The sequence below is a fragment of the Diceros bicornis genome, chromosome 4 (genome assembly GCF_020826845.1).
Source record: "Diceros bicornis minor isolate mBicDic1 chromosome 4, mDicBic1.mat.cur, whole genome shotgun sequence".
Lineage (NCBI taxonomy): Eukaryota > Metazoa > Chordata > Mammalia > Perissodactyla > Rhinocerotidae > Diceros > Diceros bicornis.
In genome coordinates, this window is record NC_080743.1 from 98,546,379 (window position 1) to 98,571,258 (window position 24,880).

The window sequence follows — 24,880 nt, forward strand, 5'->3', positions numbered from 1 at the left end:
GAGTACTTGGCAGGGACCGAGTCTGTCATTTTTCTTTAATCTAGATAAATTCTTCTTTTGAATGATGATGAGTCCCGTTTGTTGATCGTCGCCTAGGTGCTGAGTCCGTCACATGCCTGTGTCGCATAATCCCCACACCTTTATGAGGAAGGAGATTGGGGGCAGGTGGGGACTGACCCAGAGTCAAGGTCACACCACACAGGCCAGAATTGTTCAACCCCTGTTTTGTTGAACACCAGTTACTATATTATTTCCCTTATATATTACTTCTCTCTCAGACGGAAAGTTTGTTAATAATATTTACTGTCTGTAGGCTTTAGGGATTATTTAAAGCAATGTTTCTCAATCTTTTTTTTATCATCACCTTCCTAAGGAGCATGTTTTAGACTTTTTTTCCTCATTGCTGCCCGCCTTCCATGGAATTTTAGTACCACAGATGTTACTGTATACCTGTGCCTTACGGATGAAAAGAGGAAGATTTTTTTCCCATCCTCCCCTGCCCCCAGAGCCAATGTTTGCCCCCTTGGGGGAGATCTCACCCCTGCTGAGAAGGTGTGGTGTAGGGTTTCTGTAAGAAGCCCTCTCTGGGTAGCTATGAGGAAATTACCTCATAGCTGCTGCTTATCTGTGAAAATTTGGAAGTGTCTTTTTTTCTTTTTTGCTGTGGGCCCTTGTGTTAAGAATTTACCCTCGCTGCCTTTCCTGAAAAAACAGAGTGACTACTGTCCACTGTCCATAGATCAGCAGTTCCTGAGGGTCTTCTTTGGGAAAACTTGGAGTTTGTGTGGAAGTGACTGTGGCCCCTGGAATGAAAACATCTATATGTTTGGCCTAAGTGGCTTCATTTTCCTATGTGATATTATTGCAGCTGTATGTTTTCTGTTGAAATAAGTCTCCATGAGAAAAGCTCTGTTGCGCTGGGTTGGAACATATACCTGATTTCCAGATTCTTGAGTGAACCTGTGTCCCCCAGGATCTGTAAAAAGGGAGGCCCCCCGGGTGTCGTGCCTGAGAAGGAGGGAAGGATGAGGTCAAGTCAGGGATTGTGAATTTAGGTGACTTCCTCATGGGGTCCAGCTGGCTGTGATTCTGTGTAAGACAAAGCGCAGGAGTGAGTGAGAACAGGCATCCCACAGGTGCTGTGGGGAAACGGTGTCAGAGGCATTCTGCTGCTTCACGTGAGCATGGCATCAGTGTAGACCGTGCATCTGTGGAGGCAAACCAGCACACATGAGTTACTCAGGAGGGTCCACAGCACTACCTAACCTTGTGAGGACGGCCCACTCGAGTCTTCTGTAAGAGTAGATGTGAGGCCGGTGTTTAGTCCATAGAAAATGCAGCAGCATCAGGAGGTGCCCAGAGGTAATCACTTTCTCTTAAAGAGTGGTTCCATTTAGGCTCAACACATTCTTGTCGTGTGGGTCGAGGCAGGTGTACATACCTGAAGACTTAATATTAAGAACATGCTGTATTTCGGATTGATGTTTTTAGCTAATCAGTTTATACTTACCCACCAACCCAATTACAGTTAATTCCAGAATGCTCAGTTATTGCTACAGGATCCTTTAACTCCCAAATGTTGGTACACATTTAATAAGATGAGCAAGCTGCTTTTAACTTTTATAGATTTGCGGGAACATTCAAGCCTGATGTACCACAGACGGCTTTCCAGGTCCATGGGAGCAGAGTCCACATGTCTAAAATGGAGCTCATCTTTTCCCCCTCTGTTTCCCTTCTCTGCTAGTCCTTTTTGAGTAGTTGTGTTCTTCTAGGGACCTAATTTTAAAATCTTGAGTTTTAGGGGCCAGCATGGTGGCGTAGTGGCTAAGTGCATGTGCTCTACTTTGGCAGCCCGGGGTTTGCAGATTCGGATCCTGGGTGTGGACCTATACCCTGCTCATCAAGCCATGCTGTGGCGGCGTCCATATGCAAAAAATAGAGGAAGGTTGGCACAAATGTTAGCTCAAGGCTCATCTTCCTCAAGCAAAAAGAGGGACATTGGCAATAGATGTTAGCTCAGGGTCAGTCTTCCTTACCAAAAAAAAACCTTGAGTTTTGTGGGGGTTTTTTTGTCCTTCCCTCCTCCGTGTGCTACTTCCCTGCACCCCTCATACCCTCCCTGAGAAATAGGAATGTTTGCCGGCTCTTCCTCCTTCGTTCGCCTCTGGCTTTTGTCCGCCCTCCTGCTGTGTGAGAAACACTGTGCCTGGCCTGGGGCAGTAACCCCGTGGCTGCTCCTCGCCTCTGGTCTTCCATCCTCAGTCCCGCCCTGTGCTCCGTCAGGCACATGATCTTACCATAGTTCTTTCACCTCGCCTGTCAGAGACCTCATGGTTTCCCGTGGCTAACAAGGCTTGTCTAGAATGCAGAACTCGTAAAAACTTCAGTTCCAGCCTAGCACTTCAGCCCTGCTTCTGTTCTCTTATGTGATCCCCTTCGGTCTAGTGAAAAATGCTTTCTGCTTTGTTTTCCCACTTCTGAACTCTTGGCGTTTAAGTTGTACCCTGTGTTCACATTCTGACCCCCCGTAAGGCCTCTTTTGACCTTTTTAGCTTTTCTTAAAACTCACTGCCCTCCTTATCTGGGCCACTCCTATGATGTGGAGTCCCTGGCTGTGACAGTTTTTCTCTTCTTCATCTTGAATGTGAGCATTTTCAGGGGAGAGACCTATCTCACATCTTGGAGGTCCCTCGTGGCTGTAGCGCGGTGGCTTGCACTCAATCAATATTGGTCGATAAGGAGATCTAGTCTTTTTTGTGAATTTTCTTACTGTTTCGTTTCCCTGTTTCTTGCCGGTTTGACCAAAGCATTACTCATCGGTTCAGTTCAGCAGACAGACGTAGTTCCTGCGATGTGCTGAGGAGCACAGGGTTCTGAACACAGCGCAGACCCCGCCTCCAAGGGCACCCAGGCTGGTGAGGGAGACCGACTGAGGGAGCAGTGTGCGCGGAGACACAGTGGTGGGAAACGACGTGGTGAGGGTCTGCGTTGCTGGTTCAGAAACGCAAGGCAGGGAGTATTTGTGGATGAGGTGGGAAAGGAAGACAGAGACCAGGTGACAGAAGGACTTGCTTGCTAAGAGTTTATGGTCTATTTCCTGGTGAAGAATAGAGAATAGAGTTTTGAGCAGGTGAGATACGATCAGACATGAGAGGCATTAAATAATGGAAATAGCCCAAGCTTTGAAATCAGAGCTGGGTTTGAATTCGTTCTCTAAGACCTGTGACCTTGAGCAGGTCACTAAAGTCCTCTGAGCCTCACTTTCCTCATTGTGGAATATCTGGCAGGTGCATCTCACCTTACACAGTGGTTACGAACATCAGAGCACTGTTTTCCATGGGTGTTTCACATTCTGCACAGCCTGTAAACAGACGCGCTGGCTGCCTTTCTTGTGCAGTGACTAGCCTTGGAAGACAGAGATGGTGTCTCCCCTGGAGCAGAGAACAGGTTTGCTTACTGTCCAGTATGGTAAAGATAATACCTCCCTGTGGGGCAGAGGTCAGACAGGCTCCCTGCACATTACAAAGGATTTGGGTCCCCTAAGCTTGGGACTCCTCAGCTGTGATGCAAAGCCTCTGCATGCACAGCCTCTGCCTAAGCCCCTCCGTACTGTCCCTGTGGGATTTGAGGGGGTCCAGGGGTGGTGGGGAAGCAATGGCCCCAGATAAAAACATGCTGCTTGCTGTGTTGTAAAGAATAAGGTCCTTTGTCTCTAAGTCTTCGTAGGAGCAAAGACTTCACAGGAGTCTTCTGTCTTCTGCCAGCACCTGCAAACCTGTGGCAGACGAACTTAGCTTGCAGCGAGGATCAAATCTCAGACCCTTCATGGTTCTTAGCATACATTTAAGTTATATTAAGCGCAGGGTATATATTTGATAAGTGCTGATTATTATTATTATTATTGTTTTTCAATGATCATTTAGACATTGTGGAGGATGGATTAGAGGAGGTTGAGGCTGGAGTCAGACAGACCAATTGAGAGGCCACAGTCCAAGATAATGAGGGTATAAAATCAGGTATTATCAGTGGGAACTGAAGAGAGAGAAGAGAGCACTGAGAGAAGGTAAGAGGCAGAATTGACAGGATTGGGCGATTAATTGCATCGGGGGGAAGATAGAGGAATCAAGGATAACGCCAGGATTTCTGGTTTGGGAGACTGGAACGTATCCCTCAGTCAAGATGAGATACACAGGTCGAAGATGAAGTTTACAGGAGAGAGTGACAAACGGGGAGGGCAGGGGCAGCGGGGTGGTACAGTGAGCCAGCAGTGGGGTGAGGAGTCTAGAGCTCAGGAGACACTATGGATGGAGAAAGAAGTTGGGAGTTAAGAAAATATAGATGGTCATTAAATCCTAGGAATGGATGAGATTGCACAGGGGTTTTCAACGTGCACAGAGGGTTCCAAAAATGTTCTATTTGAATTGCCAGTGGACCTCAGTGGTTGACAAATGCTGATTTCTGCCCCTAAGCCCACTCTCACCCCATCCGTGAATAAGAACAGAGACATCAAGACTCCAGCAGAGCTGCTTGGATCAAAGCCAAGTGTCAGGATCGATCCCGCCGACTAGGCTTTGCCTTGCCACCAGGGTGCTGGGTTTGACGGTTACTTTGAGAAATGAGTTCCTTTGCTAAAGGCAGGTCTGGGGTGAGTGAGAGCGGAAAGAGGAAGGGGCTAAAGGCTGAACCTTCAAAGACAGGCGAGAACATTTTGGCTTGTCTGGGTTTTGTTCCTCTCACATACCCATGACTTTTCCATAAGAAAGCAATAAGTAAGAGGGAGAAACCCATCATCCCATGATGAAACCCATGATCTGTGCTATGTGGGCTTCTTTTTCTCCACGTGTTCGTGTGTCTTCATGGTGCGCTTTGTGAATTGAGACGGAAACCTTTGGCTTCACTGGCTCAATCGCGGTGTCGTCACAAGAGCATTGGCTTTGAAGCGTCAGATGGTTGACTTGGATTCTGGATCCACCACCTGTTACCGTTGTGACCTCGGGCAGATGGCTTCTCTGGGTCTCCATTTCCTTATTTATAAAAACGTGGGTGGTAATCACTTCATCACTGGGAGATTGAGGGGATTAGAGATGATAGACGTGTTTATTTCTTCAACTGAAACAGGATCAAACCCCCTGATTTCTAAACCTCTGTCCGGCTCAGGCTCCATAGCTTGAGATTTGTAATGAGATGTATTTCTTTCTGTATGAAGTCTTTTTTTTTTTTTTTTTTTTTTTTGTGAGGAGATCAGCCCTGAGCTAACATCCGCCAATCCTCCTCTTTTTTTTTTTTTGCTGAGGAAGACGGCCCTGGGCTAACATCGATGCCCATCTTCCTCCACTCTACATGGGACGCCGCCACAGCATGGCCTACCAAGCAGTGCGTCGGTGCGCGCCCGGGATCCGAACCAGCGAACCCCGGGCCGCCGCAGCGGAGCGCGCGCACCCAAGCTCTTGCGCCACCGGGTCGGCCCCTGTATGAAGTCTTTTTTAAAAGAACTTTTCACAGCATGGCTGTCACAGAGTCTAGAACTTCTGCCTCTGAGAATAGCTCACGTGTTCTTTTTTTCTAATTGCAGTTTTTCCACTACTCCCACGGGCAAGTGTATCCTGGGAATTATCCACCATTTAAGGACAGAATCAGCTGGGCTGGAGACCTCGACAAGAAAGATGCATCAATCAACATAGAAAATATGCAGTTTATACACAACGGCACCTATATCTGTGACGTCAAAAACCCTCCTGACATTGTTGTCCAGCCGGGGCACATTCGGCTCTACGTTGTAGAGAAAGGTACTTCCTCGAGCATTTCTGCAGTAACGACCCAGTGCCCTTTGTCTCGTGTTTAGTTGGAGAACAAGAGTTACGTTTCCAGTGTGTTTGAAAGGAGAGTTTTGCCACACGGTTATGCTCCCTGTTTCCGTGGACCTGTGGCTCTACGAAACCTGCCTAGGGGGCGGGGAGCTGCTGCTCATTCCAACCAGAGCAGCCGATTTCTCCATTTATGTACCTGCTGTCTGAAGCCTGTTGATCTCATGTCAGGAGCATTAATTTTTCGATGTTAATTAAAAGTAAGACCAAATTCAGTATGGTTAGAGGAGGCAGGCAGTGGGAAAGAAGGAGACTAATGTGTTTCGATATTCTCCAGGAGAAAGTTTTAACATTTGCACAAACAGTACAGCTATTTCTTCCCTTTTGTGAGAATAAGCAGGAAATGCAGGTTCTGGTGTCTCATTTTGAGACAAAGTCTGCTTTGTTGGAGGGTAGATTGAGGTAAATTCACATCCCCAGTTTTTCTTTGATTTTAGAGCATCGAGAGGGATTGTGTGTGTAGAAATGCTTAGTTCTGTAGTTCATTCTTTTTTTTTTTAAATCCATAGCACAGGCCACTGGAACTCTAATTTTATTTGTTTTTTTATTTTTCCCCCAAAGCCCCAGTAGATAGTTGTGTGTCATAGTTGCACATCCTTCTAGTTGCTGTATGTGGGACGCGGCCTCAGCATGGCCGGAGATGCAGTGCGTCGGTGCGCGCCTGGGATCCGAACCCGGGCCGCCAGCAGCGGAGCCGCGCACTCAACCACTAAGCCACGGGGCCGGCCCTGTAGTTCATTCTTTATCAGCTAATATTTGTATGTCATCACTTAGATACCAGGATCTCATAATTTGGATAATAAAAGAGGGTGTCATAACTACTAAAGGAAGACACTTGCTTATTCATTTAATAGAAGTCCATTTCTTCTCTCTGTTAGCAATGTACCTTAACACTATTTCGTTCTTTCTCTCCAGAGATCTTGCCCGTGTTTCCGGTTTGGGTGGTGGTGGGGATAGTTACTGCCGTGGTCCTAGGCCTCACTCTGCTCATCAGCATGATTCTGGCTGTCCTCTATAGAAGGAAAAACTCCAAACGGGATTACACTGGGTAAGAAACACTGCTTTTTAGGGAAGGGTTGGAGGACAGGAATCAGGGTTTATAAAAACGTCTGCATTTTTTATGGAGAAAGAATTGTGAAGAATTAGCTACTGTTTGCTTTCGTGCCAGAATCGGGCCGTCTCCTTTGGAGGAGTTCTGACATCGGCAAGCAGTGATCAGTGGCTGCTATTAAATGTGGACTGTGACACTCATCCCTGTTGTACAGTTTCTTTCTCGGGTTTGCTGACATGAACTGCTCAGCAGTCTGCCGTGTGTGTCAGTACCGTCCACTCTGCAATTAGTATTATTAAGCCAGAGCCATCACTTACCCAATTCAAGAGGTTAATTTTCATCTCTTGGCAATAATCTCATAAGGCTCTTATTTCCAGTTGGGCAAATACCAAACTCTACTCAAGAAGAGTTGTGCTAGTAAACAACCCCCACCCGATGCAAGGATGCAGGGCTTTTCCTTTCTGTAGTTTTGTGATCCATATTATTGCTTTGACCCTTCTCAAATGCATGGCTGGCCTCATCCAAGCTGGGGTAATAAGAGTTAAACACCAAAATATACCAGCAATAACGAAAAGTAGAATTCCTTTTGTTGATGGCTTCTCAGAGAGCACACACTTGAGCCTGGGTGTTGTGTCTAATGGAAAGACCTTCTCTTCCCCACTCCAGCTGGAGAGCTGACCATGTAAGCTCTGTAGAACTCGTGTGGTAAGACAGAGTAAAGGCTGGACGCAGGCGAGGTAGCACGAGCTGTGGCCCGGGTGCACGGCTCACCTGCCCATCCCGAAGGGCTGTGATCTGGGAGGATTGCATGCTCGGGACGCCCTTGCTGGTGGACGGTGGGAACCTCTCTCTTTGGGATCTGCTGCTCTAGTGTTTAGGAGCGCTGTGTTTTAACGAGTTCAAACTCACATATTACTTGCTTGGAATGCTTCTGTTCTGCTGACTGTATCTACCCCCTTGCATGGTGAGTGTTTCATGATGAAATATAACTGGAGTGTTGGTTTTCAACATGAGACTAATCCAGAGTGGTGACATGCCAGTCTCTGTAGTTCTTGCTTTGGGGTTAGTAAAGGGGCAAGAAAGCCTGCCTTCCAATCCTGCATGGCATCGTGAATGCTGCTGTTCTTCTTACTTTGGTTTTTTTCCCTCCCCTGCCTTTTCTACCTTGGTGTGCCGGGATCAGATCCTGCTTATCTTCCGCTTCTTAAGGAAAGCTGACATAGACGACACATTGGGACTGTAACAGGGCTGGGTCTCCTCCTCCACTCCCACTAGACACATGGTAACTAATCACATCGCCCGTTGCTGTTAATATTCATGTGTATGTATTCAGCCCGTCTCCCTTGTTGACAACTAACCAGCTAGCTCTGAGCTAACCCAACAGCTGTTGTGGTTTGTCCACAAATATGTCATGTGTCTGCAATTAGAAACACGTCGAGCATACCATCCCAATGAAATTGGGTTGTCAGTTTACCTAGAGGTTGTATGATCATCTGACCATATATGTTCTTCATGTAAAATGCCTTTGTGTGTGTGTGTATTTTAGTTTTCCTTTTTCATAAGTGAATTGTATTACTGGTGATTGAGACCCTCTTTGTGTTAGAATATTCAGACCATTTTGGCTTGGGGCATATAGCCTCCCATTTCAGAGAAGACACAGTTTGCAGAATGCATGTTATGATTTGGTCTTAGTAACGACATTTTAAATGTGATCCTCTCCAAACTCCTAAGATTTTTTTCAAAAATACGTTATAAAGGATTTAAGCTCTGCTGATGACCCATTTCATTAGGGAATCCTGGCATTCACGTTCCCTGGTTTATTTATGAGATAGGGCTTGTTGTTGAAGACCCCTGTGCCCCTGAAAACATTCAGCCTGTGTGATGTGGCTTCCACAGTTTCTTACCATTCCTGACTTCCTGGGTTTTCTTTGGTTTGGTTGTGGTATTGGTGGGGAAATAAAATATGGAGAGCCAGGGAGTGGAAAGAGTGAGGCGAGCCAAGCTTGCGAGTCTGGATGTGTCTGTAATTTTTGAAATACGTTCAGAAGAGGGTTGCTTTTGGTAATTACGAAAGCAAATTGCCATTAAGAAGGTATGACTTGCTCCTTTAAACCTTTATCCCAAAAGAGGTTTGATGGCAGGGGAAAAAGGCAAAGGAGCAAAAGGATAGATGTATTATTGTAGCCGGAGTCCCCCTCAGCAGACAGCATTGCTGTAAACTGGGGCAAAGAGCTTACCCCACACTGGTTTCTGTCCCTCCCCCCGTAGCAGGTTCATTGACTTGGAAGAACGTGTCAGGGATAAAAAGTAGTTTCAAGATATGTGAGCGTTTTGATACCCGTTGTTTTGTTGTTTTGTTTTTACACGTCTACTGCTTCATCTTGTCATCACTTGCATTTCTATATTTTCATAGAAAAAATTTTAATTTTTTTTTTTTTTTTACATTTGTTCTCCCACTTGCCAACTCATCAGCTGCAGCACATCAGAGAGTGTGTCTCCAGTTAAGCAGGCTCCACGGAAGTCCCCCTTCGACACAGAGGGTCTAGTAAAGAGCCTGCCTTCTGGATCTCACCAGGTAACGGCTGATTGCAGTTCTGGCCACAGTACCGTGCTCTACAGTTTGGTGCTCTGTCACTCTCCTGGGTGCAGGAAGGAATACTGAACCGTGAGACAGAAAGAGAGTGAGACAGACAGACAGAAACAGAGAGACAGAGCAAGAAGGGAGAGGGGAATTAAGAGCTGGTTTAGGAGGACTACAGGTGAATATATGGAGAAGAATCTGACCTGAGGAAAGATTTCCACCAAACTACCGCTAACAGATTGTTAACTAATAAGGTGGCTCCTCGGGCCCAAGTGGAATTAGGAAATGGCTGTGTCAGGTGTAAAAGATTCTTCCTTAGTTGTGCAAGGAAATAAATCTAGTGAACTAGAATCTGTATTGAGGTGCTCTATAAGACAAGGAATTAGCAGGAAAAAGTTGATATTCTTGGTATTGAAAATAAAAGAGAAAAATTATGTTGTATGAATTTTTTAGAAGAAATGGAAAGTAAGCATTTATCTGAATAATTAGTAGGCTTGATGAATGAGAAAAGGCTTTGGTTTCTAGTTTTTGTAGAAAAGACAAATCACTTTTATTTGGAACTTGGCACAGAATGTAGCATTGTGGGTAAGATTGTGTTTGGGCTATGCTATTGTAACTATGATTGTGGCATGGCAGAAATTCCATTCTTCTGGGGTAGGAAGCATTATCAGGAATTTGGGTAGCTATAGCTTTGTCCTGAGGAGGTGTTTAAGGGTGGGTGGGGGGTGGATTTAAGAGGAAGTAAAGAAAATAATAACAGTGTTTTGTAGAAGAAGTACCCATAGTCTAATTCCACAGTTGTCAAATGTGGTGGGGAAACTGAGGCACTGTGATGTTAAATTACTAAAAGCACGTAGGCAGTTAGTGACAGAAGTGGGGTTAGAACTCCTGTTTCTGGAGAGCACATGACCTATCACAGCATCAGTCTTGTTACTTATTCCTGGTCTGTCTGTCTGTCTCTCTCGGATCATATGGTATACCTGAGGTGCCTCGTGTTAGCTGATGTGCGCTGTGAATGGGAATAGGGTTGTGAACAAAGGCCTGAGAGTTGCAGACAAGCCTAACAGCTAAGGAAGCCTTGGAAACTGTTTCTTCTACCCTTGAAGTGCTATGGGAGTTGCTCACCTGTTGAAAACAAACTAGAAAAGTAAAAAAGAAACCATGGTTTTTGGACATTGCAAAACAGGTTGTGCAGCACTGTGGTCCTTGGGAGAAAGGAAACAAATAAGGTGAGCCCTGTGATTGTCCCAGCTTACTGCCTCGAGGCGTTTCCAGACTGTGGTGCGGGAGGGGCAACAGAAAGAGAGCTCAGTTGTCTCGTGAATTGAGGAGGCAGAAGTTGGAGTTTGGGGAGGCCGAGGTGGCTAGGATTTATGAGACAGAGTCACAGAGAAGAAGAAACTGCACAGAGAGAGAAAGCTTCAGAGATCGGGAGTGGGGTCCCTTGAGCCTTTGCTGAGTGCGGATTTGTGCATGCGTGGGAGCAACTTCCTGTGATGGAGAAAGAACCACCTGTAAAGCGGCAGGTTGTACAGTGCCTGGAGCCCACACAGGGCTGGGGATAGTGTGAGTTCCTAAAGGCCGGAGTGGAGAGACCTCATAATATGCGGGGTATTGGTGGGAGTCCCCAGAAATGTCACGCCTCAGTAGTAGGGCTGTTAGCACCCGAGTATGGATACCGTGGACCCTCCATAGCAAAGCATAAAGGAAGCCTTTAAAGAAGCAGACTAATCTGAAAGTATTTTAGCTGCATGCCAGAGCAAAGTCCAGCACTCTTTACAAGAATACAACAAAATTTAGTACTCAACAATTAAAATTTACAATATCTGGCAGCAATAAAAAATTACAATGCATACAAAGAAGCAGGAAAATAAAACACATGACCAGGCAAAAATCAACCAATAGAAACAAAGCCAGAAATGACAGAGATGATGGAATTCATAGACAAGGACCTTAAAATAAGTATTATAAATCTTATAAGTAAACTTAAAGATGTTAGGAAAGCTTGACATAATGAGGAGAGAAATAGAAGTATAAAAAAGACCAAAATGGAACTTTTAGAACTGAAAAAAAATTAGATGGCATATACAATAGATTAGACACTACAGAAGAGAAGATCAGTAACATGAAGGCATAGCAATGGAAACCATCCAAAATGAAGCATGAAGAGAAAGATTGGGGAAAATGAACAGAGCTGTAGTAGTAAGCCAGTGGACAATATCAAGCAATCTGATTGGAATCTGAGAAGGAAAAGAGAGGGGAGTGAGAAAAAAAATTTAAAGAAATAATAGCTAAACACTTTTGCATTCTTCTAGCCATTTCCTCTGGTGTTTATCTTCATATTTCTAAACAACTTTATTGTATTGCTACTTCTAGATTTTTCAGTTTTAGATATTATCTATTAACTCCATGTTATGGAATATGAGAATTTAGTTCTCTTCCCCCCCAGCCCTTCTTCTCACCATACAAGTATATACACGTATATACACACATGCCTCATCCCAGTATTGTTATCTCACTGTAGTTAGGTGGTTATTTTTCAGTGCTACATGTATTTATCTTTTTCACCATTGTACCGCAGACATTTGCTTTCTTGTACAATTTTTTTGTTTTTCATGGAGCTAATATTATAGTGGAATGTATCCTTCATAACTTCTTAAGAAAAGATGCACAGGAAATAAAAGTTTTGAGACTTTGTAGGCTAGGTGGATTAATAACTTCCAAAGCAGACTACATCCTAATCCCTGGAACCTGTGGAATATGTAACCTTACCTGTCAAAAGGGACTTTGCAGCCTTAATGTTAAGATTAAGGATCTTGAGATGGGGAGATTTCCTTGGATTATCCGTGTGGGCCCACTGTAACCTTAAAGGTCCTTGTAAGAGGAAGGCAGGAGGGTCAGAGTCAGAGAGAGATTTGAAGATAGAGGAAGGGGTCATGAGCCAAGGAATGCAGGCAGCTTCCATAAGCTGGAAAAGACAAGCGGATTCTCCCTGGAGCCCCCAGAAGGAACGCAGCCCTGCTGATACCTTGATTTTAGCCCAGTGAGCCCCATTTCAGACTTCTGACCTTCAAACTGTAAGATAATACATTTGTTTTTAGCATGTCTAAAATTGTTTTTATTCTCCTCCCTCAAGATTGATTGATAATCTGGTTGGGTAGGTTTCCAGGTTGGAAATCATTTTTCTTCAGCATTTTGAGGCGTTGCTGATTCTTCTAGCTTGCCATGCTAAGAAGCTAAGAAGTTGATAGTGTTCTGATTCTCCTGCGTGTGGGGCCAGTTTTCTTCCCTTTCTCTTAGAATCTGTTTTATCCCTTGTGTTCTCAAATTTCATATCCCTCGTGTTCTGAAATGTGGGTCTTTTTTATTCATTGTGCTGGCTGTTCAGTGGGCTCTTGGGTCTAAAAACTGTGTCCTTCAGTTTTAGGATATTTTCTTCCATTATTCTTTGGAAATTTTCCTCCTTCTATTGTCTGTTCTCTCTTTTGGAAATTCCTGTTAGGAACTGACCATCTCCTAGATCAATACTTTAGTTTTCTTTTTTTTCTATTTTGCAGTTTTTGTTCTGCTTTTTAGGAAATTTCTGCAACTTTATCTTCCAACTTTTATTGACTATTTTATTTCTGCTATCTTTTTTTTTTTTAATTTTCAAGAGCTATTTCTTTTTCTCTGATTATAATATAATGTACTTGTTTTCATGGATGCATTGTCGTATTTCTGTGAGCATATTTTTTCTTCTGTTTTGTATGATATTTTTATGTTTTCTTCTATTACTTGATTTTGCTCTGTTCCTTTTGAATTCCCTTTTTTCTCTTATAATTTGTCTTTCATTTTAGAATCTTTCCTCAAATGCCCAATGCTCCTTGGTTATCCATTCATATTTACGGCACTCTCATCTGATCAGAGGCTCTTTGTGCACAGATAGAACTTACTGGATCGTGGGTGTCACAGATTGTACACAGTGCCGGCTGGGTTTCACGGGGGTGCCTCTAAGTGTCAGTTGCTGAGGGTCTTTTCTCTTGGTTTAGTCGATTTCTCCAGAGAGAAGTCCTCTGATTTCCTGCTTGGGAGTTGAACAGAGGCAGGAGAGAGGGAGGTTCACTGTCAGTAAGGACGTGCCCACCCCGTTTGCAGCGTCACCACCTCTCCCTAGTGTGCGTGAGTCAGAGACTGGCTCCTCTCTCCTGTGAGTAAGCCCCAGGGTTCGGCCCAGGCCTGACTCGGCATTTTCTAGACGTTGGTGAGAAGTAATTCAACCGCTGTGTCCATCCGTATTGTCATTTTCAGTATTTGCGATATAACACCAGAGTGGTGTTACAATTGAGAGTAAAATTGGAGTGTTCCTCACGGGAGAGCCCTGGGTTCCTTCCTCTGTGCTCAGTGCAGACCCCTGAAGGCCTCTTTTCTCCCCAACATGCTGCAAATCAGGGTTTCTGTTCAGGTGACATGTACCTGGAGTACCCTCTGTCTCACTCCATTATTTTTCATCAAGTCGTGCTGTGTCTTTTATTTTACAGTTGTAATTGTTGTTAAAACTATTTTCTGCCTTACCTGTTTCTGGAACTTATAAATGCTTTGCCAGTTAACACAAGACTTGAGTGGACTGTGTGATCTCCTAGCAGATTTGTCTTTCAATTTCTGTTTTGTTTAGGTTTACATTTTGTGGTCGTGCCAACTTACAACAGGAGCTGCTCTCCTAGGGTTAAAACATTTGCTCCAGACACTCCACAAAGTTCCCAAGCTCCGTAGAGCATTAGCAGTGATCCCAGTGGATGCTCCTGTGCCATCACATGCTACCTTCAGCTTATGAGTCGGAATAACTCTCTTTCAGAGCTCCAGACTATTTTATGGAAGTTGTCCTCCCCGGAGTCCTTACAATGTACTGTATCTTCAGTTTGTTCCAACTGAGGCGGAGGTTTTCACTGTTTAGGAAGAATTTCCTTGACCCGATATGTTCATCTTATTAGGGAATTGATGAGATCAAATACCCTTCAAAGGTGAGCACAACCAAGCACAGCAGTTCTTTTACCATCTGATCGCTGCATTGTATGTTCTCGGGGTCACATCCACACGCGTTTGCGTGCTCACCACACATGCAGTGCAGGCTGGACGTGGGAAGTGCAGGGATGGGGAACACCCAGTTCCTGCCCTCAAGAACCCCAGAGTCTCCTGGGTTGTTCAGATCATTTTTAGGCTTTTCCATGATAGGGAGAAATTTTTTTTAATATCCTGAGAAACACTTCTTTTTTTTAATAATCTGACAAACAACCTTGAGGATATCTTCATATTTAGATGAACTCCAAGGTAATGTTTTAAGGATTAGTGATGTGTTACAAACTAGTATTGACTCTGGGGTCCAGCTAACGGTGTTAACTTGGGGAGAATTATTTAACCTCAACATCTGCTCCCTCATCTTTGAAATGATGGGTTGGGGCAAGTTGACCTCTAAACTCCTTCTCATCTTTCCATTTCCAACTATAAGAGTCCGTGGTATGCTGTGCCTTATAAGGACAGGTTTAGGCAGTTGCTGTCCACATATTAGCAGTCAAATCTGTGAAATGCGGACGTGGTAGGAATATGTGCAGACTCTCCCTTGGCGCTTTCTTCCAAGGGTTCTGTCATACATATTCCTTCATCAGCAGAGCCTCCCATTTCCTGCCTGCAGGCATCATCTGAGAATCTAATAGCATTAGTCATAACTATTTGGAGGAATAGATAACTCCACATTATTTTATCAGAACAGAGAGAGAAGACTAGCGCTCTAAGAAGGAAGTTGACACAAGGGAAACGTAATGCCCAGGCAGGTTGTTAAGTTTGCTGTATTACTCGTCTGTCTGTGGTCACTATTTTTGTTATAATTGGAAGACTCAGTAACAGAAGACTTGACTAAAAGTGACTTTAACAATAAGAGGTTTATTAAGTCACAAGAGGTCCCAAGCAGGGTACTTCTATGTTCATTAGTTCCGTGGCCCAGCAGTGTCATTAAAGACACAAGTTCTTTCCATCTTAGTCTTTCATCCTTTGCATGTTGTCTTTGTTCTCAGGCTCCTTCTCTCAGCCTCCAGATGGCTGTCATGGTTTCAGGCAGCACGGGAAAAGGGGCAACTGGGAGAACCGCTGAATCTCCTCCACGCAGTTCTTGTTACCGAGGAGAAACTTTACCAGAAGCGCCCCAGCAAACTCCTCCTAGTCCCCACTGGCCAGAGTGGGTCACATGCTGGTGCCTCTTCCAGTCTCTGCAGGGGACAGGAGTTGTCTGGCTTCACCCCTGGGGGCGGGGGAGGGTGAGGTCATTTCCTGAGCAGAGGGGCAGTGAACACCAGAGCCAGATTAGAGTTCTTCCAGCAAAGCGGAGTGGGGGGTTGGGTGGGGAAGGGTGTTAGGTGGGCACTACCTAGAGTTTGGAGTATTCTGGCATTAGGGAAAATATAAGTAAAATCTTTCTTTGTAAAGCCTAGTTTTGACTGACATTGGTTTAAAATAATTTTTGGGTATATGCTTTATGAACAGTTGGTTTTCTAGATCCTTTTCTGGAAATGTTAATGCTGTGTATGCAAACGGCAGGTGTGTTTTAGAGAACAGTGATTGAGTGGAATGGCTATGTATTTGTCAGCCATATTATGTAGAAGTGGCGATGTTTCGAGAAGACATATGTGGTGTGCATTGTCTCAGTTAGTCCTCACAACAGCCCTAGGGGAAGTTCTTTTATCGTCCCTATTTTACGCCTGAAGAAACTGAGGCCAGTTAGGTTGAGTCACTCGCTCAAGGGCAGCAGTTAGAGGCAGAGCTGGCGTCAGACCCAGATCTATCTGGCTCTAAAGCGTGTGCTGATTCCATCCTGCCTGTCTAATTCTTGTCAGCTCCGTTCTGATCATCAGTATGAGTCTCATCTCAAAGGGAGTCAGAACACATGGCCGCGTTTCACATCTGTATTTGGCTTTAAAAACCGGTGAAATAAATACTGAGAAAGGTGTTTTGTGAACAGTCAGTGAGGCCATGGTGAGAGCAGCTGTTCTCTCTTAGAGATCCCCATGCTGGGGGGTCAGGAGGGACTCCTCTGAGGCCCGAAGGACCAGCTACAGACACTGTGGAAAGTACTTCAGGACAGACCGGAACAGCTGCTGAGTCATTAATATGTGTTTACAGGTAGTGCTGCTCCTGGTTCTTCCATAACCCTCCCATCCCGGACCCTCTCCCCACGCCTTCACCAGTACGTTTTTATATTGGAATAAGTTTCATTCAAGTAGAATTCAGGGACATTTTTATCTCTAATTGGAACTGAAAAAATAGACCTAGGTCAAGCAATTAGTTTCCTGAAACATTTTCAGTAGTTATGGACTATTTGTGTAGTAAATAGTTGGGAAAAAAATATATCCAGAGCAATTTTTCACTTGACTATTGTAATTCTTTGTGGCAAAACCAAAAACAAAAAGCAGAAGGTAGGGAGGGTGGGTGCCAATATGTACAGTAGAAACAGCTAGGTTAATGTAGGTGGCGGTGGTGGTGGTGTTTTCATTGTTGCATACCCAAAAGTGAATGTCTTAGCAACGGCAGGTTCATTTCCAAGTTGATCTTGGTTCACTGGATCCTCCTGAAGTTCTGACTGGTTTCGTTGGCCCTCAAAGTCAAGGTCCTGAGGCATGTTCCACAGAGGCCCAGGGTACCTTCAGCTTCCAAATATTCCCCAGGACCAGACTTCAGAGAGCTTTCTAGATTGAGCTAGACCCATCAGCAGATCCTAGATCTCAACTCACACCCCAGAATTCCTCTGGATCCGTTACTTCATCCATCCCTCCATCCAGACCTACAGCCTGCCGAGAACTGCTCTAGGCGGTTCATTAACACAATCTCTGACTTTATGACCTTATTACACTCTACGGGGGAAAGAGAGTGAGGACAGCGGATAGTGGAAAGCAATTTGAAGAAAGCCAAATCTATCAACAGGAAGGAATTCTTTTTATTCTTCAGTTGTCCCAATTGCTTTCAAGAAATTGTTGTGTTCTCTTGCCATCAAAGACAATACTGTCTCACATGAAAGACCTTGCTGGCATTTTAACATTTACTGACTGATTCAGAGATTATTCTGTGTTCTTTTTTCTTCTTTGCTTTCTCTGTTGTCTTTCTTTTCCACTCACATTGTGTATCAGTTATCTTTGCTGTGTAACAAACCACTTCAAAACATAGTGGCTTAAAACAACCTCCATTTATTTGGCTCCCGGTTCTGTGGGTTAGTTGTGGATCTTCTGGTCTGGGACAGTTCAGCTGATCTCTGCTGGCTCACTTGTGCATCTGCAGTTGGCTGGACAGTCTGCAGTGGTCTCACTCATAGTCTATCAATTGGCAGGCTGTTGGCCAGAGAGACAGAAGGCAACTGGGCCGTGTGTCTCTCACCAGCCAGCAGTTAGCTTGGGCTTCTTCACATGGTGGTGGTGGCTGTATGAGTCCCAAGATCAGGAAGAGAGTGGGAACTGTGAGGCCTAATGAGGTCTAGGTGTGGAACTTGTACAGCGTGACGTCTGCCACATTCTCTTGGTCAAAGCAAGGCACAAGACCGGCCCAGATTCAAGGGGTGGAGAAGTGGGCTCTTACTCTTGGTGGGAAGAGCTGCAGCATTCTATTGCAAGGGAAAGAGTCTGTAGCCATTTTTACAATCCGTCACATGGTATAAACTCCTTCCCCCGTGAATACACCCCAAAACTCCTAGTGAGTCTCCAGGAATTATGATATGAGGTTTCATTATCTAGGAAGTTATGTAATTTAATTTCAGAGTCTGTCTTATTCTTGGATGTGACTGTTACCAGGGATCAATGAACTTACTAGAGAACACTTGGTTTTCATTCTGTTCCTAGTAGTAGAAAATAAGTGTTTTTATTAACTTCTTTTTGTTTTCCTTTTAAATTCACATTTAACTTGCAGCTTTCTGAGGGTCTGTTTGATCCAGTATTAACAATGTGGTCTGTTATATTCCACAGGATGGACATACAGACCAAAGACAGACCCATTGAGTCTGACTGCTTGATTCACTTGATCAGTTACCTTGGCGTGTTTTAAAGTATATTTGCAGAACAAGATGTTCATGACAATAATGACATGCGTATTGAGTGCTATCTGTCAGACACTGCTTCGGTTATGTGTAGATACCATCTCATTTAATTCTCACAACAACTCTAAGAGGCGTAATACTTTATTAATGCCATTTTAGAAAGGCAGAGACTGAGGCTTAGGGGTTTACAGCCATGCCTGAGGCCACGTGGCTGGTGCTCACCAGTGCCGCCACCTCAAGAAGAAAGTCTCGTGAATTCAGACAGCGGATCTGCCACAGAGCAGGTGGGTCCAGCCCTCGGGGTAACTTCTAACCCCACTCCAGCTGCACCATTGTGGAGCCTCACAGCTGGGTTTGTCCTGGGAAGTTGGGGTGCCCGAACGCACCAGGAGCCCGGTTACACACTAACGGATGTGGGTTGTGGGGGCTCCTAGATGGGAGTAAGATGTTTATTGTAAACCACATGCTTTGGCTACTGAGTTTGTGATTTCAAAGTTGAAAGCTTAAGCACAATATTAGGCTTCCCAAGGAGAGTGTCCCTGGATTGCGAGACAAGTTGGCTTTGGGTTGTGTTAAACTTTTCTTTTGAAACCTGGGTGGTTATGTTGTTGTTGTTTACAGTTTTAGAATCTCTAGGTTGGAAGGGACTGTAAAGGGCATGAAGTGCAACCTCCTGCGTGATGTCTGAGCCTCCAGCCTCTGCTCAGACCTCCTCTCCCAAGAGTCAGAGGCCTCGCTCTGCCCCAGGCAGCCCAACCTCCCCTTGCTCTCCTGGAGGGACCCTGACAGCACTCTTCCTGCCTGCTGAGGCTAAGAAATGATCTCTCCTACTTTAGTCCATCGAGGGTTTTTCTTTATATCTCTATAGATTGTGGCTTTTTGTTTTTTTCTTTTGAATTTCATTCTGAAACAGGAAAAGCAGTTATCTGATCTTAGATATCAAAGCAGCAGTATTTTTATTGGTTATGATAGGATCAGACTAAAAGAATTATAAGTAGGTATGTGGAAAAATATTTGAAATGTTTTAAAGTGCCTATTTATATAAAATGACTGGTTCAAATTGATTGTATCTTTGGGCAGCACTGAGTATGTTGGTTTCTTACATGTATCATTCTGAAGCTTATGATTTCGGTGGGTCTCAGGTTGGTAGAAGTGCCCATCTTAGCCCTTAAGACTCTGATCCCAATTACAAGGGTTGAGGAATTCTGTGACAGATATTAAGAGTAACTCCTGAGAAGGAATATTATATTGTTATGGAAATTTCCAAACATATACAGAAGTAGAGAGAACAAGGTAACACATCCCCATGCACCAGCTTTAACAATTATCATCATACACCCACCTTGTTTTAAAGTCATTCCTGGACGTATTGTTCCTAAGAAGTCTTCCTGAAGACATTCAAAAGAGGAACTCTCTGCTCTGGAACCCTAACATTATCGCTTTAATTATTGCTTCCACACCTGCACCTAACGGGACCACAGCTTTTCCAAACCTCTAATTCTGCTTCTCTTCTCCAGGGCCCAGTCATATACGCGCAGTTAGACCACTCTGGCGGGCATCACAGTGACAAGATTAACAAGTCCGAGTCTGTGGTGTATGCGGACATCCGGAAGAATTAAGAGAAGACCCAGATCATATCCTAAGCAAGAAACAAATCCAAACTGGACTCTTGTGCAGAAAATGTGGCCCAGTCACGTGTGGCCTTGGAACCCTGGGCAAGGACAGCACATGTTTATTCATAGAGGGGGAAAAAGCTGTGTATAAAGGATATGGATAAATATTCTATTTAATCTTCCCGACGTGAGGAGCCAGTGTTGCATGATGAAAAGATGGGGTGATTCCACGTATATATAAATTGTCTTGCTCTTTTTGTACTTTTGTTCAGGGTCATTTACAGCTGGGAAAACTCAGAAACATTCCTATCACCATCATTTAGATGTGGTTTGCCTTAATGGAGACAGTAGCAGATCTTTTAGTATTCCTATAGACATGGCCTTTTTGTGGAAGGGCTTAACCAGTCTTAGCATTTATTGTAGCTGGAGAATGGAGATACTGTGCCGGAAGCACATCCAGGCTGGCCTGTAACCCAGTGTCAGCACCGCCTATTCGGTTGTAGTTTTTGGAAAACATCTGTTAGCTATGCCACTTGAAGACAGTTTGAGAAGTCTTTGTTGATGTTTTTCTCTCTAAAATACAGGGCTGTTTTTTGCTTTATACGTTGTGTGAACTTACTTTAATATTACACCCTTAATCATCTCAGTTTGTGGATTCATCGTAGTGAGATTTTGTTGTTAGTGCCGTCGAGTGGATCCCGATGCCCTGCCTGGGCTTTCTGCGCCATGGCAAGATTGGCACAGGAGAAACGCCAGAGGTCACTTCTTTCTCGGTGCTTTCAGATCAAGACCACATATGTAGTTGAAGTAGAACACCCCGGCCGTGCCTGAGGAGTACTGTACCATTTGGAGAGAACAGGTATTAGCTATATCCTTTGCCGAAGTCCTTCCTGCTTGCTGTAAGAGCCTCGGCCAGGTGGCGGAGAGGAGTTTCATTTCCTTCCAAGCGGGCAGAAGTGGGATCTCTAGATAGCCAGCCTGCAGGACCCCAGGGCTCTCTCTAGAGAATCTTCTTTATAAAGCATCAGTCATGCTTCCAGAGGCAGCCTCAGGCATGCTTCCACCAGAGCTTCATGGTGCCTCCATGACCTCTGAGGTTGAAGAGGGTCTGGATTTGTTAAGTTAGCAAGTAGGGCTAGTGCTTCTACTTTGGGAATCTCCTCTCTGTTCCTGTTTTTATTGTTGTTGTTTTCCACTTTTCCCTCCCATTATGTGGAATTGATAAACAATGAGATAAGGAAAAATCTAGACAATTTGGATATCCTTTACAATAACTCATTGTCTCCCCTTGCCTTTCCCCCACCCTATCTCAAACCTATGAGTTTTTATTTTTTACTGGGAATGAATAGCATGGTGAAGATCATTAAACACTTATTTATATTGTCATTCCCCCATTTTCTGGATTATTTTTTTTTAAAGAATTTTTTCCCTTTGAAATGGTCTGAAAGCCCACAGTTACAGGAAGAATGCTGACGAGACGGTCACAGAACGTGTTGGGTAAGCGGGAGTGCGTAAGGGTAGTGCTCGTCGGTGTTTCTCCCGTTTAGTTTGGGGGCCATTGTGAGCTGCTTCCTTTTCCTTCTCCTCCTCTGTCGTCTTGGTGAGGGAGTTTGAAGGCTGAGTTCTAAGAGAATTCAGAAAGGGAATCAAGCAGGATTTAGATTTAAAGGTGTGCGTGAGGTGGTAAAATAGAGAAAGGGCCTATGGGCTTCAAAACTAGCTCTCCACGCGTGTGGTCTTTTCTTCCCCGAGGAGCTGCTGGCTGTTGCTGCCATAACGCTCCAGCTTACAGCCCGCTTAGAGGTAAGACAGGGCGCGGGTTTTGTAGTCACACGCACACCGTCTTCTGAAGCTGGGCAGCGTCTGGTCTGTGTTCCGTGTGGGGTGGGGGAACGTGCCAGCTCGGCGTGTCTCACTCTCCCCACGCTCGCAGCCCCACACGAGTGCGGACGCAGAGTGCTTGCCCCCAGACATTTCCGCGAAGTGCCCCACTTTGCCTTGCACCCTAAAACTTTTCTGCATCTATGTTGAAAACTACAGGAGCCTTTGGAAGTCCTCTTTTATGTCTTAGGGAGGGAGGGGGGATGTTGGGATTGTCACCATTCTTCAAACTGATGCCAAGATGAGGATACTCTTGTGAGTGTCTGCCACTGCGAGAATTGTACCAAGACCGCTTTTAAGGTAGAAAAGACACAAACGGTCGAGTGAGCAAGTGTGTACATTTATATGTGTAATGTTTCCTTACAGTCGTTTTTTACTGAGAAAAGGGGCATTTTCCTTTTTCTCCTTTCTCAACAGGTCCTATGAATAAACTATACATTCCAGATACCTCCTGATAGCAAGAGTCCAAATTCCTCCCTCGGGGTGAGGACCGAGGACCCTATGTTTGTGAAGCTGCCCCCTGGAGCTGCAGCCCAGCCCTCCCTCTAATGACACCTCTAGGCGCCCCCCTTCCCCATGCCGCCTCCTTCCTGTGCGACCGCATGGCCTCCGCACCCAACCAGACAGCTCAGACTCTGTCCCACTGGGCATTCTGGAGGAGAATCGCCCCCTCCTCACCATCCTCCTCCCCGGGCAAGGGCAGTCAGCTCCCAGAGACCCGTCCAGGGTCTGTGACAGGCTCGTCTAAAGAAGCTGCTCACACTGGGGTCAAGCGCCTCAAGGTCGGGGCTGCTTCCTAACCTCTACACGCCGCCTCCTGTGGATCTTTCGGCCCTTTCCCGTGTCCCAGCATTCCCGTCCCTGGCCACAGGTGACAACAGTGGGGTTGCTTCCAAATGGCAGAGCTGCCCTTTCCGTGTCTTATTATTGCAACCTCTTAAAATTACACGTGGTTTTCGTAAGGGAGCACCTAAAAGGGATTACTTAGAGATTAAAATTCCAAATTATGTGTAGTTTTTCAATGGAAATGTATCCAGCTAAGGAAAAACCATCAAGTTCATTACTATTTTTTGTTTTTTTCACTCGTTGTACTTTCGTGAATATTTTAATACATCTTTTTCAATTACTGAATTGTGTTGTGTGCTCAATTTTAATCAAGTAGAAAAGGAGATAAAAGCCTTTTCATTCGTCCACTGCAGCCACACCGGCCTCTTGTTCTTCAGGAACACTGAGCACGTGCTGCGTCAGGCCTCTGCTCCGCCTTCTCTCTGCCCAGACACGCCTTCTGCACGTATCTGTGCGGTTTGCTCCCTCACTTCCTCTAAGTCTCTGTTCAGAAGTCACCTTGTCAGACGGTTGTCGATATACCAAGGAGCAACGTCACCCACACCCCTGGCAGCCCCTAACCCCCTTAATCCTGCTCTGTTTTCTCCCGCTCTCAAACTCTGTGCGTGTCTCTTTTCCCCACCGGAACGTAGGCTCCCAGAGGCCAGGACTCTGCTGTTGTGGTCACTGCTCCGTCCTTGGTGCGAAGAACAGTACCTGGCTCTTAGCAGGTGCTCAGCACATGTTGACTGGATGATGATGGATGGCTTCATCCGCTCCACAAACCTGTGTTGAGAACCGTCGTGTGCCAGGCACTGTGAGCACAGGGAACCGAATGAACAAGACAGAGCTCCACAAGGAGCCTGCCGTGGCGTGGGGGTGACCGAAGGTGACATAATAGTAATGAGTAATAGCTGCTGAATACTCGTGTGTGCCAGGCACTGCGCATTTCTTACTCTCTATAGCACTACGAGTTAGCCCGTGTTTAGAAGATGATGTCAGGCTTAGGGGTGTATGACTTGCCCAAGGTCACTCAGCTAATGAGGCCCAGAGAGGCGGGGCTGGGGCTGGCGCTGTTTGATCCAAAGCCTGTCCTGAACCACTGCACCCTGTGGCCTCTCTCACCACACACAGCCTAACCTCGTCCTTACTCAGATAAACGTGCTGGGTGCCTGAACTGCAGTTTTCTCCCTGTGCCTGAGGAGCTGGGTGGGGGTGAAGTGAAGGGGCTGGGTGTGAAGGTGGGAGACACGCAGATGCCCAGGGGCCTTCACCGCAGTTTGGAAGACAATATGGTGACAATCTGTTGAGAGCTGTGTCACAAATAACGTCTTACTAATATAGCATTGAATTGTCCAGAGATTTATTAATGTTATGAGTTACCGTGGATTAATGACGAGCTCCTGGCCTGCATAACTTGATGCTTCCTCGAGTGGGAGAGAAAGAGTTAGAGCTGCAGGGTCACCTGGGGGAGTGACTCTCACAGGAACTGCATCCATCACGTGTGATGTGGCAGAAAGAACAGAGACACCCAGCACACACGGGCAGCAATCCTGGAATCTGTGGGTTCTCTCGTCTCTGGTTCCTCCCAATTTAGAACTAAGTGTTAGGGAATTTCCTTCTGCTGGGGCCCTGGTTTCCAAGCTGCACAGGGAACGTGCCAATCAAACACATACTCGTCGTTTCTGAGGGCGCCTTCAGCCCCAAGTGAGCTGGACTCAAAGTACTTAAGAGGAAACCTCGGATACTCTCTGACCCCCTTAAAGCCACAGGCTCCCTTCTGACCCCTCTGGGGGATTCCAGTGCTAACTGGCTTTAGGAACCAGTGGCTTTCAAACCTCCCAACTGGCTGCAGAAGTTGAGGGAGCATTCGCAGAGGAGGAGAGAGGCATTTGTAGCGCTGGTAGAGCCGGTGTTGGGAACCGACCAGCTGCTTTTATGGCAGGTTCCACACTCACACGTTTTTCCTGTATATTCAAGATTTTTCATTATGAAGAATTTCAAACATGCGCAAAAGAAGAG

At 45.3% G+C, this 24,880-nt stretch overlaps 1 protein-coding gene across 1 annotated transcript; it reads left to right on the top strand.

Annotated features, from left to right (window-relative positions):
- The first annotated feature begins 2,887 nt into the window (after positions 1–2,887).
- Positions 2,888–23,164, top strand: LOC131404943 (myelin protein zero-like protein 1). The gene is made up of 5 exons (XM_058540168.1): positions 2,888–2,975; positions 5,573–5,786; positions 6,780–6,912; positions 9,388–9,490; positions 20,057–23,164. Exons 2-5 carry the CDS (start codon positions 5,687–5,689, stop codon positions 20,156–20,158), a joined length of 438 nt encoding a protein of 145 aa, XP_058396151.1. The 5' UTR covers positions 2,888–2,975; positions 5,573–5,686; the 3' UTR covers positions 20,159–23,164.
- The last annotated feature ends 1,716 nt before the right edge of the window (positions 23,165–24,880 follow it).

Excerpts from the sequence above, each read along its gene's own strand:
- LOC131404943 (XM_058540168.1), top strand. The coding sequence starts at position 5,687 with ATGCAGTTTATACACAACGGCACCTATATCTGTGACGTCAAAAACCCT. Across the intron at positions 6,913-9,387 it reads TCCAAACGGGATTACACTGG|CTGCAGCACATCAGAGAGTG; the intron begins GTAAGAAACACT and ends CCAACTCATCAG. Across the intron at positions 9,491-20,056 it reads TGCCTTCTGGATCTCACCAG|GGCCCAGTCATATACGCGCA; the intron begins GTAACGGCTGAT and ends TCTCTTCTCCAG.